The following is an 18,433-nucleotide window of genomic DNA, read 5'->3' as shown; positions in this document are numbered from 1 at the left end:
ATGTATCCTTGTTATATCTTGGAGAATCTTTTGGGTATATGCCCAGGAGTGGTATAGCTGGGTCCTCAGGTACTATGTCCAATTTTCTGAGGAACCGCCAGACTGATTTCCAGAGTGGTTGTACAAGCTTGCAATCCCACCAGCAATGGAGGAGTGTTCCTTTTTCTCCACATCCTCGCCAGCATCTGCTGTCACCTGAGTTTTTGAACTTAGCCATTCTGACTGGTGTGAGATGGAATCTCAGGGTTGTTTTGATTTGCATTTCCCTGATGTTGAACACTTCTTTAGGTGTTTCTCTACCATTCGATATTCCTCAGTTGAGACAAATTCCTCTTCTAAGTAATATGTACAGTGTTTTCTTTAGTAGGCTACATCTTAAGCACTGAGCCATCATTCCAACCCAATAGTTTATATTTATGTTTGTGATGGGTTAGTTTGCTTCTGAATATAAGTCAGTAAGAAACAAACATATTTTAGAAGTTTGTTGAAACCAAGCTGATCCAAGGTTTTCCTCAGGCCTGAGGAGGAACTAAAACTAGGAACATGCTTGGCAGAGCAAGTAATGGTTTGGAGCCAGAGTCTTGGGAGTTCTTTCTTTGGGCACTGATTGTGGATAAGGAAGATAGTTCCTTGTCTAAAACCATGAATATGCTTGGTGGAGCCAGTAATAACCCGGAGACATGGTCTTAGAGGACCTCACCTAGAAAAAGGCTGTGGTTATCAGCCCCAAGGTCTTTGTGATACACTTTAGATAGCCTGTGTTCCCTTTGTGCAACACTGTTTGGTAAGCTTCCTGCTGACTTCAGCCTATTGTATGATAGCTTTCTGCTAAGTGTGTCTCATCTCCCTTAAAACCATATATAAGATGCTGTACTTCTTAGTAAGCTTAATAAAACCTAGTTTGTGCAAGACCTCCTGGCATCAGATTTCCTACCTTTTTTTATCTTGTCATTCCCTAGTCCACTTGGCCTTGGGTCTCTGTCACTGAAGTATGACCTTGCCCAGATTAGAAACTCATCACTCAGACTTGGAAATGTGAAGCAAGTCAGCTTCCAGTGCTTAGCTTGTCAAATGAGAAAGGTTTCTTCCTCCAGAAGGCTGGCAATCCAACGGGGGAAACAGTTTCAATACATACCTCTAGAGACAATAATACATCACAGAATTGGAAGATTACAAATGAGTATTTTATAAAACTTGCCATGGAAGTTGAAAGAAGTATTTTCTAACCATTCAACTATTATAGAAGGTAAATTAATGCCAGAATAAAAAGTTAGGACTTTAGGATGGAGATACAACTCAGAACATAAAACAAGTGCTACCAATTCTGACAAGCTGAGATCAGTCCTCAGGTCCCACATGGTAGGAGGAGTAAGGTGATGCCCATAAGTTGCACTCTGACCTCTAGTACATTCTGTGACATACCCACACACATAAAAATGCATAGACAATAAAAATCAATGCAATTGGAAAAGTTATGACTTCATTCTCTAAGCCTGCTTTGCTCAATGTGATAGCCATTAAAGATACGAGGCTATTGAAAACTGAAAACAGGTAGTCCAAACTGAGAGGCGCTCATTTCCATTATTCCATTTTATAATCAAACTATTCTGGATGTCAAATATAGTATTTTCAAAGTCGCACATACAGCTTGCATTTGGGGTTTACCATATTTCTATTGAATGACGTTGTTCTAAAATGGATATTAATGATTTGTGATCCATGTAACAGCCATCTCGAGGAGTTTATTCAAATGTTAATTATTTGGATTATAAGACAAGCCATCTGTTTTTCTTTAAATGAACTAAACACAACAACAGCAATAAGTTGTTAGTGAAGAAATGAGGTTTTTCAAATATATTTTCAGAAATAGAACCACCAGACTCAGTGCTTCAAGTGTTTGAATACATATCCAAGCAAACCACCTATAAGACATCTTTGAAACAATCAGAGAAAGTTAATGTATTTATTGGATGATATCAATTAAATATTGACAGTTTAGGTTGACTAAGGACACCTTGGAGATAAAGCAAAAAGTTCATCTCATTTAGTGCACAATGCTAAAGTTCTTGGAGATGAGAATGAAAAGCATTTGTGAGTTCCTAATATCAAATAAACTGGCTAAATAGAATAAATTACACAATAACCTGATGGAATCGTATATCAAAACTTTTGTTCTCAAAACTGGACTTCTTGAACATATTTCTGTATACAGAGAAGGGTCAAGAAGGATTATCTGAGGACTAGGAAAGTTAAATGGGGGCTTTCTTATAATATTGTACAGGGAGAGATTCACAATACTTACTTCTATTGCTTTATGTATCTTGGTAGGCTCACACAGTTTTCTAAGCCCAGGAATGAAGCTAGATCCTCCCACTGTATAATGGTCTTTCCTTTAAACAGGACAAAATCAACCCATTGGAGAACCTAATCTGTGCTTTTATATTTAGATTTTTAAAGTCCACTGTATCGGTCTGCAGTTTTCCCATATGTTATGCAATGCTCATTACCTTAAATAACTTGTCCTATTAGAATATTTCCTACCTAATTTTATCTTTGGTGCTTCTTGAATTGATATTTGGAAGAAATAAGACTAAAGGGAAAGTACATCTAAGAAAGTATCAACACCAAAACTACTTTGTATCTCCAAGGGAGATCATATCAAGGTCTCAAAACTAAGATGATTCTCAGATTCTCATCTAGAGAGAGAGAGAGAGAGAGAGAGAGAGAGAGAGAGAGAGAGAGAGAGAGAGAGAGAGAACACAACACAGTTCATTCTGTTAAGAACGCTGGTTCTACACCTGGATAATTATATATCCGGCCCTTGTCCTTCATTTGTTTCCTCATCTACAAAGTAGTTCTAGCAACATCTTCCGCAGCTGTCTCACTGGGATGAAGTGAAAGCGATAAAGAGATAGTAAATGGGAAAGGATTTGCAGTTAAAAATATTTTAAGTCAGTTGTTCAGGTTTAGCGGAAATTATTAGGCATAATTTGTTAGCCATCCTCATCCTGATCACCAACGGCCCGCCCCCAGTGTAAACAAAAAGGACCGGAGTTGCTCAAGGTAAGGTAAGAGGAACCTGGGATGAAGGTGCACCTTAGATGTGGAGGGATGCAAAATCGTGGTGTCGGAGCAAAGGAAGAATTAGAGCAAAACGAAGAAAGGCATTTCTTCACGACAAGATACCTCTCACTGTTAACAAACCTCACAAACCCAGACGCGTTACCATAGCGACCGCGTCTGGACTGGAGGCCCGGCCTTGCAGTTTAGTGCACCACCAACTAGGGCGCGACTGGAAACGCACTCCCGCTGTACTCCGACTTCCGGCGGAAAAGAAAGTGGGTTCCGCGCTCCGTCGTCCGGCTGCCGCAGCAAGTGGACTCCTGCTCCAGTGTGAAGCGCGGTAGGTCTGACGCTGTGTGGAGCCAGGGGACGGCATCAGCAGGGACAGCCTCGACTGGGTGGACGTCTGCGTGTGGACGCCGCCGGTCCCCAGGCTGCGGCTGCTTCTGGGTGAGCTGGTTTCTGAAGCCTGGAGGACTGTGGCATCCTGGAGTGCATAGCTTCGGGAGCGATGTTTTTAGGGGCTGTGAGGATCTTTGCCCTAGCAAGAGGACTCCCCTCTCCCCAGCCCGTGCTGTGCTGTCATTTTATGAGTCTTTATGTTTACTCTAGAAGAAAGAAGTGAACCAGGGAAATTGAGGAACTATGTATGTCCTTATCGTTTCTTTGGTATTCCATTCCTTTTATCTGTTCGTTTCATACATACTTATTAAGCTCCTGTGTGTTTCCTGAGCACCTGTATGCCAGTTTTGCCATTAGATGAGAAATACCTTCTTAGAAGCTCATCCAAAACCCAGGCTCATTATCAAGTTCTTTTATAACATTGTAAATTTATTTAGGTGATACGTATATTCCATGAAATATTTAATATCCTTGTATCCTTGTACATGGCATTTATGGGACATTTAAAATGGAAATATAGACTTTCTTGGGCTTGTATTATGATCGCAATTTACTCAAGTAGTAAGGAATCTAGGGAGGAATATTTCTTTATTCTGATTGTAATGAATTGCCGTAACATTTCTGCTGCAGGTCATCAGAGAAGGCTCCTTTCTAGTTCAAAGGGCGCTGATGGCTTTTGAGCAGACACTCAAAAAGGATTGGTACAGCATTCTGGGTGCAGATCCATCTGCAGATGTGTCAGACCTAAAACAAAAGTATCAGAAACTCATATTACTGGTAAGTCTTCTTTCAAATTTGAAACCATGATGGGGAAAACAGTTTGGTTGTTTTTTTTTTTTTTTTTTTTTTTTTATGCTACCAGAAATGTAAGCTTCAAAACATTTCGGCCAATAGGAATCTAGATATTTGTTCATTTGAACGTTTTGGTCGTAGAGAAAAAGGGTTTTGACTAGGTGTGGGATTGCATGGTAGTGACTGAGTTAGAATCCCCTGACTCTGTCAACCTCAGAACTTGGATTTCTTTTCTCTATTCATCTCAGCTAATTTTGGCTGAAATAATCCATGTTAGGTCTCTAAAACAGTTTTTACTTAATATGTGTTGAAATCCACTGGCCACGGCCATACTATTGAGCACTTGAAATGTGTAATTCTGTGTGTAAAATTGTAATGTGTTATATAGACTGTTCTCTGGATTTTGATAATTTGGTAAAACTAAGAACATAGAAATATAAAATTTTCTACACTGATTATATATTAGAATGATAGTACTTTTTATGTACTGTCTGATGAACAGAATGAATGTGCTTGTTTTACATTAATATTAAAATTTTAAGTAATATTTTTATAGTCTTTGAGAGTTTCATACAATTTTGATCATCTCTATTTCCCTTATCCCAGATATAATTCCACCTCCCTACCAACCCAAATTCGAGTTCCCTTCCCTGCCTCCTCAGCCCACTGAGTCAGTTTGTGTTCCCAGGTTCCCTTGGCTGTGTGGACTACCCTCATGTGTGGTCCACCTGCTAGGAGTCACCTTCAAAGTAAACTGACATCACATGCCAGTAGCTCCTCAGGTAGAGGTGGGACTTTGTGCTCATCTCTTCCCCTCCGTGCTGGCATTTATAATATCAAAACATTTTTAATATTGCTTGTGTTTAACATGTATGTGCAGCATATTTAATAGTCTAGATTATAGTTCTGTTGTATAGTGATAATATAAGCCTTTTAAAATGTTTTTCAGTGATAATTATTGTGGTATATAAATTATCTAGAACTTTTTAATTGCTTGTGTTAATTTATTCAGTGATACTATGATGTTCATAAGACAAGATCAGTAACCCTGTAATGGTCTTACTTCAGTTTTCAAAGAAAAGGTAAAGAATCATTATTTGCACATCATTGTTTATCTAGTTTGTCAAATATGATCTCTGATACTTTGCCCAAGTTCTGTTTATTGGAAAAGATATCTCCCCATCAGAAATCTCAGTCTTATGGAATAAAGACTAAATGAACTTTTGGTACTGTCTGCCTTGGAATTTTTAAGATCAGAAACATCAAGTACATATTGCTGAAACTTTTCCTTATACTAAATCATTCTTGTACTTTAGTTAATTGTAAGATAATGTTGGAGAATTGATGGCTAGACCTGGAAGTTCCTCCATGTTCTGTTGTCTGTTAATTAAGCAGTGAGAAGGCTCTGTGTGGTCCTATTTGTCAAGACTAAAGTGGATGTCCACTTTAGATGCACATTAACAATATAGTGGGCCTAATTTTTGTCTGTCTACTACTAAGTTTTATATATATATGTGTGTGTGTGTGTGTGTGTATTTCTGTATACTAGAAATATAGAGATATATATTTCTATATTTCTAGTATAGAAATTTTTTGTTTTTATTAAATAATATACATTTAGGCTTTGTTGTTTTATGTTTACTGTTTTACATGTTTTCTCTAATGTCATGAAAATATTCTCCTGTGTCTTCTAGAAACTTTATAGTTTGCTTTACTGATAGACCTGTGCTTTTATGTAGACCAGGATCGGTAGTTAGATCTTTATTTTTTCTCAGTATGGAGATTCAGTTCCTCTGACATCATTTGCTGAAAACATATTCTTTCTCCATTAGCCTATGCTGGCAGTATGGGTCTATTTCTAGGTATTATTTGAAATTCTTTCATTCTTCTTGAGTGTGTTTTTGTTTGCTTACATTCTTTTTTAAGAGTGTGTGTGCGTGTGCATGTGTTTGCCTGTGTACATGTACGATGTGTGTGTGTGTGTGTGTGTGTGTGTGTGTGTGTGTAGGTCAGAAAACAACATGAGAGAGTTGGGTCATGTGGGTCCTGGAGATGAAACTCAGGTCCTTGGGTGTCGTGGTGAATACTTTTAAAACCCACTGAGCCATCTTGTTAGCCCTTGCTTACATTTCTATAGAAACCTTAGAATCAACTTGTAAGATTATAACAACAACAGTTTTGGATGAGTCTTTATAAAATTCTATTAATATATAGCCATTCTAGCAAAATAGATACCTTATTAGTATTGACTTTGATTATATGAATACGTTATAGTCTTTCACCTACATACTTAAATAATTTCTAATTTATCTCAGCAGTATTTATAATTTTTAATATAGAGGTTGTGCTAGTTCAGTAGGCTTTGTGGAAGCCTCAATTTTTTTTTATTTTTCAGCTCTTGATTTTACAAAAGTAAAGGAAGAATTATGAGTTGATGTGTTCCTCTGTGGTTTTACCAATAGACTAGAAGTAATGGTACTGAAGATATCTGGCTTTCTTTCTGGAGTATGCCTATTTGAATTGGATGTGCCGTCTTTCTCTACCATCTGGTCAACTCTACTTCTGTCACCTGTTGTTCCATCTCTGAATTCTGTGGGAAAGCTGTTCTCCAAATATGGCTCTACTACATTTTTCCAGTTCCTCTCTTCCATCAGAAGGTTCTGCCCCTTCTCCTCAACTGCAATCACTGTTGTCCAGGAGCACCACTAACATCTCTCTTGCTAAAAGCTTCAATCAATTATAAAACATCATTTTGGTTTATTACTATGATGGCCGAATCCTAGTTTCCCCAGAGGAGTTCTGGTTTGTACCTGTTATTCTGGCATATTTAATAGCACCCCTTCCCAGCACACAAGTCTCTAAGTTTAAGTCAGCACCTGAGCAGCAGCTTTGGTCTAGCTTAGCACACGTTCGCCTTTCATTCATTGTCTTTTCTTGTATTCCAGGGCATAATATTTTTCTGAGGTATCTTCTGTTAAAAACCATCTCTGGAATGTTGTAGGCATACAGTAAATATTCAATAATGTACGCAAATTTATAGTTTCATACCTATGTCACCAAATTTTTGCTTTTTTATTTTTTTCATTTTTATTTTCTGTCTTATTTTATTATTTTTGAGAGGTTTCTTTCTATTATTTCAGCAACACAATATCTTTTAAAAATTAATTAAAGTTTTATTTTTCTTCCTTCAAGTTCCGGTTTCCCCCACAATACCTTTTATTACAAAGGCTTCTTTATGTAATTGATGGATCATGATCATATGTAAGAGTGAAACAGTAGGGCTGATTGTGAATTTTTATGTATGTGACCAGAGGTGTTCATTCAGTGAGGTCAATGATGCCATTTAACAATTTCATTTCCTTTTTAGCATTTGGCTCCCCAGAAAGGAATTCTTAAATATCTGCTGATGACCTGGTAACTTGGTCTCCTAGTACTCTGTTTCCTCCCTCCCTTTCTTCTTCCCTCCTTCCTTCCTTTTTGTTTTTTAGTACAGCATTTATCCTAGCCCCTAACACAGTGACTAGTATTCCTGAATTTAGATCCTCATTAGTCTTTATGTACACAGTAAAATTCTAGTTTTCTACTTTGTTGGAGAGAGTGGATACCTGGCCTTGTGATGAGGGAGGGTACTGGGGAACCAAATCATTTTGTTAAAGTCTCACACAGATAACTTGCTTTGTTCTGGGCCACAACTTCATTCCTGTAGCTGTATGAATGAGTTTGTATACTCTTGTTTGTATAGGCTTATGTTTTAGTGTTCTCAATTGGATACTGTGTCAGTCAGCAATCCGTTACCATGAGAAGTACCTAAGGTAAGACACTTATAGAGAGATATATGGCCTATCTTGGCTCATGATTTTATATGTTCTAATCCATAGTCATTAGACCCATTGCTTTTGGGCTTGTGCTGGGACAGCTTATGGTAGAACAAAGTTAATTTATCAATGGGTAGGGAGCAAGGGGAAGGAAAAAGAGACAAGGCTCCCACAATTATCTTCAAGGGCACCTCTAAGGACCTTAAGACCTCATTTAGACCCCACCAGCTTATTGAAGGTCCCATCACTCCCTGATGTCACTGATCCAGGGACCAAGCATTTGCTTTTGGCACATGGGCCTCTGAAGAGATTCCTGATCAGAATGTTATCAAGTACCATTTTCAGTCAGTTTTCCCATCTAAGTACCTTCCGGGCCCAACCCTGCTTATCTTCTGAGCTCTGATGAGATCGTGTGATATACAAAGCAGTATGGTCATAGACTATGATCCATTTTCCATCCCAGTTTTTGGTGTTTTTCACTTCAGTATGCATTCCTGTGCATTCCTGCTTTTTATTTTATATATCCATAGTTCTATAATTCCATTGCTGCTATAATAGAGTAATTTGGTGAGGAATCATGTATATATATATGCATATGCTGTTATTAGAGGCTGTGAGCTATTTTCTTTTTCTCTTGTGGGGAAGATACCCTTCCTTGGCATTATTGCTATCCTCATCTGTTTTGACCTACCCGCTGCCTGACCTGAGTAACTCTCACTAGTTGCTGGAAAATGTTCTTACAGTCCTCAGCTCCCTATGTGCACTCTTACTCATGGGGACCCACCCATAGTATCCTGAGTTTGGTGATAGTTCTGTAGGACACAGGTGGAACAGATATAAAGTAGAGAGGATAATAAGGTTAGCTGGGTGTCACAAAAAATGGTGTTGACATTTCTTCATTCCTGCTTTTCTTATGGGAAAGAACTGAGTGTGTTTGCATTTGATGAAAATATACCAAGAAAACTTGAAAGTTATGAAGGAAAAAATTGACAGGCTTTGGTGTCTTAAGCATAGGCAGAAAGATGAGCATTGGTAAAAAGGAGAGACTTGCTGCCATTTTCTTTGGAGGAAGAAGAAAGGTGAGTGTATGGCTGGCACACCCAGCCGTTTAATGGCAGAAGGGTGATGTGATTTCTTTGAACTGTCTACTGAGAGAACAAAGCAGCAAAGTAAAGGATGGTATGTCCCCTAGCGTCATTCTGGGTGATGGTACCTGAGTATACTGACATCCATAGTACAATCTCAGTTAATAGTTGTATGTTGGGAACAAGAGCTGTAAGCCTCCAAAAACAGCTAGCATTCTAGCCTTCTTGAGTCTCGGTTGCTGTTATATATGATCTGTCATTATGACCAGCACAGTAACTGATAATCCTAATATGCCAATGAGTTAAACTATGCTCCAGATGGTCTGCTTAAGAAAGCAAGGATGTAAATAGGATTTTGTGACCATGGCCTTGATGAATGCCTTCTGACAACAGATCAGTCACTTAAAGGAGAGGATGCACCTTGTTCTGCTGGTGCAAACAGAGGCCTGATTGTGGAAAAGTACATACAGTTTGAGAAAGGTAGTTCTACTTTAGTATGACCAGGAGTTGGATCTCTCATAGGGCAGAGGAGAGGATACTTTGGTGTTATGGTTGGCTCATGTGGTATGAAGTTAATCTCTAATGCAACAGTGTTGAGGAGGGATATGGAGAGGCAATACTATTATCACAGGTGTAGATTTGTTATGGGGAATTAGATTTCTGGTAAAAGGCTAAGTTTGGTCCCTTTTGCTTTGCATACAATCTCTTTTACCCTTTTGCCAGGGAGATCAACAGAGCACCCTTAAGGTACAGGCTACTTTCAGGCCTGTAAGAAACGAAGCCATGTTCTTTACAGATCACCTGGTTTCAGCTAATCTGTTAGAAAGTACACAATGAACCAAGAAACGGAGCAGCCTGGTACTGTGAGCTGTTGCTGTGTGAACAGATTCAATAACAGATAACCTATCCTCCACCTTAAACCCAGCATCCTAAAACATGCTTTTAAGTAAGCTGGTTAAGTTGCTGACTTGTTTTGTCACTTTTTGAGACAGGGTTTTTAGCCCAAATTAGGCTGGAACTTTCTTGGTATTCTAAGCTTTCACTGAACTCAAAGCAGTTCTCCTGCTTGATTGAGCCTGCTTGGTGCTGGGATTTCAACTTTAAGCTGATGAACTGTTAGCATATGGGTTCTCTGAGGCATCTTAGCTTGTTATCTCTTTGTCTTTGAAGTGTCTGTCTTGAGTCAAATGGGCTTCTGAAATTAAATTTATTGCCAAAGTGACTTTGAAAATAGCACCAGAGCATCTTATAGTCTCTGACCTTGGTCATCTAGTTGCTGGTGATTTTGGCCTTACTGTGATATAAACTGTTTGATGTGTTTAAGATTTAAAAAGTATCTTTGTCTTTAGATAAAAGATTACTATAAAGAACATACCTATAACTGCAAAATTTTCCAAACAGAAAACTTCCTATTAAGGAACAGTCTAATGAAATGGACAGTTCTCAAAGAAAGGAAAGAATACACAGAGAGAGGGGGAGGGGAGAAGAGGGAGGGGGAGGGGAGAAGAGGGAGGGAGGGAGGGAAGAGGAGTGGAAGGGAGGGGAGGGGAGGGGAGGGGAGGGGAGGAGAGGAGAGGAGAAGAGAAGAGAAGAGAAGAGAAGAGAAGAGAAGAGAAGAGAAGAGAAGAGAAGAGAAGAGAGAAGAGAAGAGATTAGTGTGTTAGTTAGGGTTTCTATTGCTGTGATAAAACATTGTGACCAAAAATCAAGTTGGGAAGTAAGGGTTTATTTGGCTTTATTCATCATCAAAGAAGTCAAGACAGGAACTCAAACAGGTTAAGAACCTGGAGATAGGAACTGATGCAGAGGCCATGGAGGGGTGGTGCTTATTGGCTTGCTCCTCGTGGCTTACTTGGCCAGCTTTCATGTAACACCCTTGACCACCAATCCAGGGATGGCACCACCAAAATGGGCTGGGTCCTTTCTCATCAATCATTGCAACCTTATGGAGATATTTTTAAATTGAGGTTCCCTCCTCTCAATTGATTTTAGCTTGTGTCAAGTTCACATAAAGCTATCTAATGCATTCAGTATTTTTAAAAGTTTTCAGCATCCTTAGGTATTAAGGGCATACATATTAAAACTACTATATTTCATAACTGTAGCTAGAAGATGCTGGTGATGATATGGGGCAAGAGGAACCTTTACTCATTGTTGATGGGCATGTAAACTAGTATAGCCATTAGAGAAATCAGTGTGGAGGTCCTTCAAAAATGTAAACTAGAGCTACTGTATGACTCACCCGTACCACTCCCAGGCATCAGAATTGTAAATATACCTACCAGGATAGCTGCATATCCATGTTAACTGCTGCGTTATGTACAATAGCCAGGGAATGGAACCAACCCAGTCATTCCTCAAGAGATACATGGATAATAGAAGTGTGATTCATATATGTAGTGAAATTTTACCACTAGAATCTGTAAAGAAAAATGAAATGATGAAGTTTGCTGGGAAAATGATAGCTCTGAAAGGTAAGGTGACACAGATTCAGAAAGACATATCTTATGTTCTTTGTCATATGTGGATTATATGGGAAGATAGGACATTACAACATGTGGAACAAAAAGTAGAAAGGAGGCCACAAGCGTTGGGAGAAGAGTATAGAGTAATCTGGGGGGAGAGAAAAGGGAGAGTGAAGAGTTGACCCCAAACAATTTGTTTTGAAAATACCAAGTGAAACCTAATACTTTGTATTGGAATAAATGAATGTCTAAGTTTTATCTGGGCTCTATAGTTGTATTTGGGGGGAAGATTGGTTTGAATAACCTCACCTGCCATCATTGGCAGTAGAAAGATCTTTTCCCATTCTTGCCCACTCCTTCCTCTCCAATGGTGGGAGGTACTCCTTCTGGTAAGGTACAATTCTGAGAGCTGTCATGAAGATATCCTTTAGTCAAAAACTCTCCTGTCTTCTATGATCTGCTGCTAAGCTGGAACCTTGCTAGAATTCTAGGAAGCATAGCCTATTTTCTTTGCCTATGCTTGTGGCTGTATCAGCCAAAGTGACTTCTCCAGAGGCAGAGATCCTATCCACTCAGATTTCTGTCCTTGGGGGTACCCTTTCCTTGAACTCTCCAGAGCAGAATGTCAAGGAGTGGTTGGCATCTTGACTACTCTGTACCGTGGCAGCACTGTTCTCCATTTTCTGTTATTCCTCTCACGTTCCATGATCATAGTAGGTTTTTCTTGACCCCCATGAGCCTAAGACCAGCATGTAAAGTGACTTAGCCTTTGGCAGTCTTTGAACCTATGGTTATTCTAACCTGTGCTCAGAAAGCCAGCTGTTACACCGCACCCATGCCTGGGACAGATTTTGGATTTGTTTTGTTTTTGAAGCAAAGCAATTCTCTCATGCAGTTAAAGTGGAGTTTTAAATAGAGGTGAGCCTTCACATTCTAAGATGTCTCACCTTAATCTTGGTTCTCTGTCTGCCGTGCAGTTCTGTTGTTTATAACTCTGTTATCTGTCTTATTTATCTGCTGTTCTGTGTTTGTAGCTTCTCTCCACCCCAGACATCCCCTCTCTAACCTTCTGCAGCTCCTCCATGGACTGACTCTGTCTTCATTACACAGCTCTCCTGACAGAATGAGCAGTTTGTTCATGCTGTCATCTTAGCACCTCATCGTAACCATTACATTATAAATGACCATTCCCATGTCTGTCCTATTCCATCGGACAGTGAGACCCTTAAGGGCAGCGATCTCTCCTTTGTCTTAAATATTGGCTGGCACAGTATCTGAGTTGTAGTGAGATGGTAATTAGGTGTCTTTTAAAGGATAATCACATCTTTGGGTTGGAAACTTTAACATAGATTACATTTTTTTCTAAGCCACAAAACCATGGAAAATTAAGTCTGATTTTATTTTTTTTAAATCATGTTGTATTTGTTAGTTGTTACACAAAACAATGAACTGTTGACTTTCTTTAGGCGACATTTTACTAAGCATTAGGTGGCAGTAGTGTGTTAGACTTGACTTTTACCTTTGGATTTCTTTCCCCTTTTGGCTTTCATAATGTTAATGTGGTATAAAAGTATGCAGGACACCTCTGTAGTCCTTGTATTCAGACGTTTTGTAACAGTCTTATTTGAAGCAGGCAGGCATCATGGAGATGGAGAAACAAGACAGCAGAGTCACTCAGTGCATATCTCTTTGTAAAGGGCACTCACATTGATTAAAGGATTCCTCCTACAGAGCCTTAGCAGACTCCCTCACCAACTGGTTAATGGCTGCTTTATGATAACTGTGATTTGCCATAATGAAAACCAGAAATGATCTAGAGGGATCTAGAGAATGACCTGTGTTCTGCGTGTCCCAGGACGTGCTATGTGTTCTAGATGTGCTCCGGGTCTCTGTCCATATCAAGTCACTCACTTGTTAGAGAGTCTTGTTTAGGTATATTTCTCTCATCAGTGAGTGGAAAGGATTAAGTATTGTCACCAGCACTCATCTTATGTGATTAACCCCACATCAAGTTTGAATTTGTGTGTATGAAAATGTCAGTGCTTTTTACATGCATTCAATTTTCATGATAGCTTCCTAAGGGCTGTAAAATTAGATAATCAGAAATCAGATTTAAGGAAACTATGCATTTTATCTCCACAAAAGCATCTCTACAAAGAAAAGAAACAGGAAGGTATTTAGAGCTGACTTGGGGGAGAGTGGCTGAGTTCATCTGCCACAGTCCTCTTCTCTGATTTCCTGTTCTCAAGGGTGAGGGAGGCACTTGGGGGAATTCAAGCCAGTGTGCGCATGTCATTAATATGGCAGGATGACCAGTTACTAGAGGAAGAGCAGGGGTACTTTGACAGAGCACACACCTAATTAGTACCATGTGGCCTTGGTGGCCCCCAGAGCTTCAGGTTGCTCCAGGAGAGCAAAATGGAGAGGGTTGCTGTCTGTGTATTACCACTCTAGACTTTGCATGAGGACTTTAGCTTAGAGTCAGTGTTCATGTCCTTAATTATGCCAACAACAACAACAACAACAACAACAAAAAGAACCTAGAAAACAGGGAGAGCCAGCAGTGGCCTAGTGGTGATCCTTGGAGGAGGCTGGAGGTCAGTGTTTCCTGTAAGATTTGAAATGTAGCTGTTCAGAGTGTACTGAGAGGTCAGTCTTCTACTTCCTTGGTTCCCATCACAGGAATCTACTTTCTCCAAACCCACCTCCTAGTGCTTCCTTTGAAAAACATCCACACCACAAATAATGCAAGCTTTGTTTTCTTCAGCCTCTTCCCTCTTTCTTCCTGATGTGCAAAGTCCTCTGTTCCCCAGCTCTGCTTCTCCCCTGTAATCCTTTCTGTAAAAGCCACATTCTCTTCCCCTTCCTCTGCCTGCTTTTCCAGCTTGCCCTGGGCCAACTTCCTCCTTTTTTAAGTCTCCCTCTTCTTTTTGTTAGAGGTAACTAATCTCAAAAATCAACTCTTAATTTGGTCTCAGAGGCCATTAATGTTGTACTGATGCATTGCAGAAGTTTTCAAATCTGTCAGGTAGATCAAATAGTGTCTTTAAAAACATCCTAAAATGGCTTTTCTAGAGGCTGGAGGATTAGGAATTCAAAGAGGCAGAGGTCCTAGAGTCTGGTCCTGCAGCCATGTATATAACTAGTTCAGTTTACTGTCAGTGTGGCCATGTCCTCACATCAAAGCCTCATTCTGAGAGCTACATGTCAGAGTCTATCTGAATGAAAATCAGAACAAACATATATACATATATGATAAGCATACATATTTATACACATGTATATACATATAAGCATACACATATATCCCACATCAAGTTTGAATGTATTTATATTAATAACATATGTATTATATATTAATAGATATTCTTTAAGTTCTCAGTTATTCTCAATATTCCCAAAGGAACTGAGAAAGGTGTATTTTTTGATACTTACAAATCACAAGTCTTCCTTTTGGTTAATTAGTATATGCATATGCATGCTTGCTAGTGTGTGTGTGTGTGTGTGTGTGTGTGTGTGTGTGTGTGTGTTGTTTTTGAGACAATATCTTCTCATATTGTCCAATCTGGCCTTGAGTTCATGGTCCTCCCATCTTGGCTTCTCAGTTGCATGGGATTGTAGCCACCACACCTGTCAACCTGAATTATTCCTCCTAAGTGCACAAATGATACTAAGCTGGGCCTTGCCCCAGGGGATTACTTGTAATCAAGCCACTTCACCATGAAGCAGCACTTCAAGTTTTTGCTCATTTCAGTAATGCCACTTGGTATTTTACCAATCAGCTTTTGCAAGTGAAAACATAAAGTTCTGTTTAAGTGTGTCCTAATTATAAGTTGTTACTAAATACAGTTACTTCATCACCTTTCAAAAATGTGTAGAAAAATATCTACTATGAGGGGGGTTAGATAGGAGCAAACTAAGGACAATGTATTTAGGAGAAAGGGGAGTTCTTCTTTGTCTTTTTTTTGTTTAATTCATCAATTTATAATCTCTCTCTCTCTCTCTCTCTCTCTCTCTCTCCCTCTCTCCCTCTCTCCCTCTCTCCCTCTCCCCCTCCTCCTCCTCTTCCTTTTCCTCCAAGAGCAGTTGGCCCTCCACACTTGGGCTCACTACTTTCTAAATGTGTGAAGGTAGTAGTTGTTACCAATTAGAGCAGAAAGTCACTAACAGTTACATCAGAATGAGGAGGACATATAGTAGAAAGGTCTGATTGTGCCTGAAGAACAGACAAGGCCATTCTGTACCCTTTTCTGCCTTTCCAGTGTCTCTCCTTACCAGTATTAACTCTTCTGCAGAAGTGCGATGGAAATGTGTTGCATTGTAGAATGGCAGAGGGATCCCAATCTACTCAACTGTCTGATTCACCCCGAATTACTTTTTGTGTTTAAAAAAAAAAGATAGTGATTGAGGTTATGTTTTCCACGTGGAAACTCACTTTAAAATGATTCAGACTATACAGAGCGTGGACCTATAGTTCTCACCATCTGCTGACTATGGACCTATAGTTCACACCATCTGCTGACTTGTGAGGCTTCATTTTCCTTCCATGTTTGAAAAAGATAAGAAACCAGCTTGTTTCTCAGACCCCATTCATGTAGTGTCAACTATGGTTATCACATCACAAAACAAAACAAAAAATTTAACAACCCAGTAATACATCAAGAATTAAATATGGCTTAAAGAAAGGAGGCAATAGGTTTAAGGAGCCCCATCATAGGGTCTTTAAGGTCTCTAGAAGCATGAAGACAGTGCTATCTCTGCACCTGAGAGACAGCAAAATGAAAATATTAAGTAATAATTACAGGAGACAGGAATTTGAACTAGATATATTTGGTTGTTATCAGCGACTACTATAGGCAATATTGTTCCTTTTTAGTCTTTTCATTTTACTTTGGAATTGCTGTTAAAACAAAGTGAGATTTTTAACATCCCAAGGTGACATATTTTTCTTCTTTCTACAATTCCCATATTACATTTTTATTAATTGTGTTTGTGTGTGCATGCATACCCATTCTACAGTTCTCTCCTTCTACCATATGAGTCCCAGGGGTTGAATTTAGTATGTCAGGCTTAGGTATATAACCAAAAGATATATAACTGGGTCATATGATAGTTTTAGGTTTTTAAGGAATCTCCTTGCTAACTTCTCCAGTGGCTGTACTGGTTTATATTTTCACCAGCTATGACTATGGGTTCCTCTGAACTCAGGAACTCTGGAAGAGTTCTTAATTGCTCTTAGTTGTGGAGCCATCTCTCCAGCCCTATAGTTCTTTATATAGTCTTTATATAGGTTCTAATAAGCTGTAGGGTTATAGTTGGGATTTTCCCATTTGTAGGCTGCCTCTTTACTCAGGTGATTGCTTTCTTTGCTATGAAGAAGCTTTTTAATTTCCTGGAGTCTCATTTGTCAGCTCTAGGGATTATTGCCATTTCTTAATGGAATGTATCCATGAACTGACTGTTGTAGTATCATATTGAATTCTAGTAGTTTAAGCCTCAGAAGGGAAGCTACTTATTTCAGTAGTAATCAGGAAAATACCAAGTTAGAGGAAGTTCAGATCACATTGACAATTATAGAACTCATAATAAACATTAACAGTACCTTTCAGTTTGGAGCAGCCAGGAGCTAATTCCTAGTTTTGTAGAGCTTTCTTCATCTGATTGGTACATGGTCACATCTATCAAATAGATTTTCTGTAGTGGCCTATTAAAATTACCAAGCTTTTAATACACATGGTTCTTTTCCAAGAAGCGTGGAATGATATTTCTAGGGTGTCATTTAATACTTATGCTGAGATTAAATGTTTCCACATGAAATTTTTCAAAACTTGTTTCTTGATTTTTGAAATGAGATTTTACTGTGTAGTCTACTCTAGCTTTGAATTCACCATGGATCTCAAGGTAGCCTTGAATTCACTATATGTCAGCCCAAACTGACCTCTAACTTGATAGTCCATCTACTTTAGCTTCTCAGAGTACTGAAACTGAAACTTGGAGCCACCACACCTAGCTTTGAAATGTATCTTAAATGTGCACTGGCAGCTTCTTTGGAGTTATACGCAATAACTCTGAGCAAAGTGAGCATTAGCTAGAGAGCTTTAATACATCTTGGCTTTGGAATTTTCCTTGACCATCTTGGAACTTTGAGATATTGGAATAGTGTTTATGAACACACATAAGCCCTGGAAGAAGACTTCCTTTCATTTCCTCAGATATAATAACAGTTAGTTTGTGTCTAAATGCTACTACCAGATGAATTTGACATAAAGAGAAAAGTGTGCTGAAGTGAAAACTTAGTTCTCCTTGTTTACCCCAGCATGCATGACATCTACTAGCTCTTCTCTTTAACCACATAGGAGAATCCCTTTGGCTCTTCTGATAATGGTCAGCAGCAGTGTCAGGCAGGTTACCATGACAGTGCATCCATTGCTAAAGCCTACAGCTAAAAAAAATTTAAACTTACATACTTTTGATTTCAGTGTGAATTAAAGTTATTTAGCTTCTTGTTTCCATGATTTGCTATGTAAATTTGAACTAGCATCTTGAATAAAAAGTGAGGGTGTTTGTAAGATCTTGTGCTCTTTTGGTATTTGTAAGGAAGTCAGTGGAAGAACCCAGTAGTGCCATTATGTGATTGTTCTGATGGCTTGTCTTCACCCATGCCTATTTGCCTGTTATATTGGAACAACTTGAAATAGAAAATGAGACAATTAGCCGGGCGTGGTGGCGCACGCCTTTAATCCCAGCACTTGGGAGGCAGAGGCAGGCGGATTTCTGAGTTCGAGGCCAGCCTGGTCTACAGAGTGAGTTC

General features: G+C 39.1%; 2 protein-coding genes across 4 annotated transcripts in view; one reads left to right on the top strand and one right to left on the bottom strand.

Moving 5' to 3' along the window:
• The first annotated feature begins 3,054 nt into the window (after nt 1-3,054).
• Dnajc24 (DnaJ heat shock protein family (Hsp40) member C24) overlaps nt 3,055-18,433 on the top strand; it is a 34,176-nt gene continuing 18,797 nt past the window's right edge. Inside the window, exons 1-2 of one of the 3 annotated variants that reach the window (XM_021194663.1) lie at nt 3,055-3,513; nt 4,096-4,242. In XM_021194663.1, the coding sequence (XP_021050322.1) occupies nt 4,135-4,242 (108 nt within the window). In that variant the 5' untranslated portion in view covers nt 3,055-3,513; nt 4,096-4,134. The remainder of the gene's footprint in view (nt 3,514-4,095; nt 4,243-18,433) is intronic. The other 2 variants (XM_029536318.1, XM_029536319.1) reach the window with 2 other exon arrangements.
• Immp1l (inner mitochondrial membrane peptidase subunit 1) overlaps nt 4,189-18,433 on the bottom strand; it is an 85,449-nt gene continuing 71,204 nt past the window's right edge. Inside the window, exon 7 of the mRNA XM_029536317.1 lies at nt 4,189-4,209. Coding sequence (XP_029392177.1) covers nt 4,204-4,209 — 6 coding nt within the window. The 3' untranslated portion in view covers nt 4,189-4,203. The remainder of the gene's footprint in view (nt 4,210-18,433) is intronic.

This window comes from Mus pahari, chromosome 3 (assembly GCF_900095145.1).
Source record: "Mus pahari chromosome 3, PAHARI_EIJ_v1.1, whole genome shotgun sequence".
Taxonomy (NCBI): Eukaryota; Metazoa; Chordata; class Mammalia; order Rodentia; family Muridae; genus Mus; species Mus pahari.
This window is presented reverse-complemented; position numbering and strand designations above follow the sequence as displayed.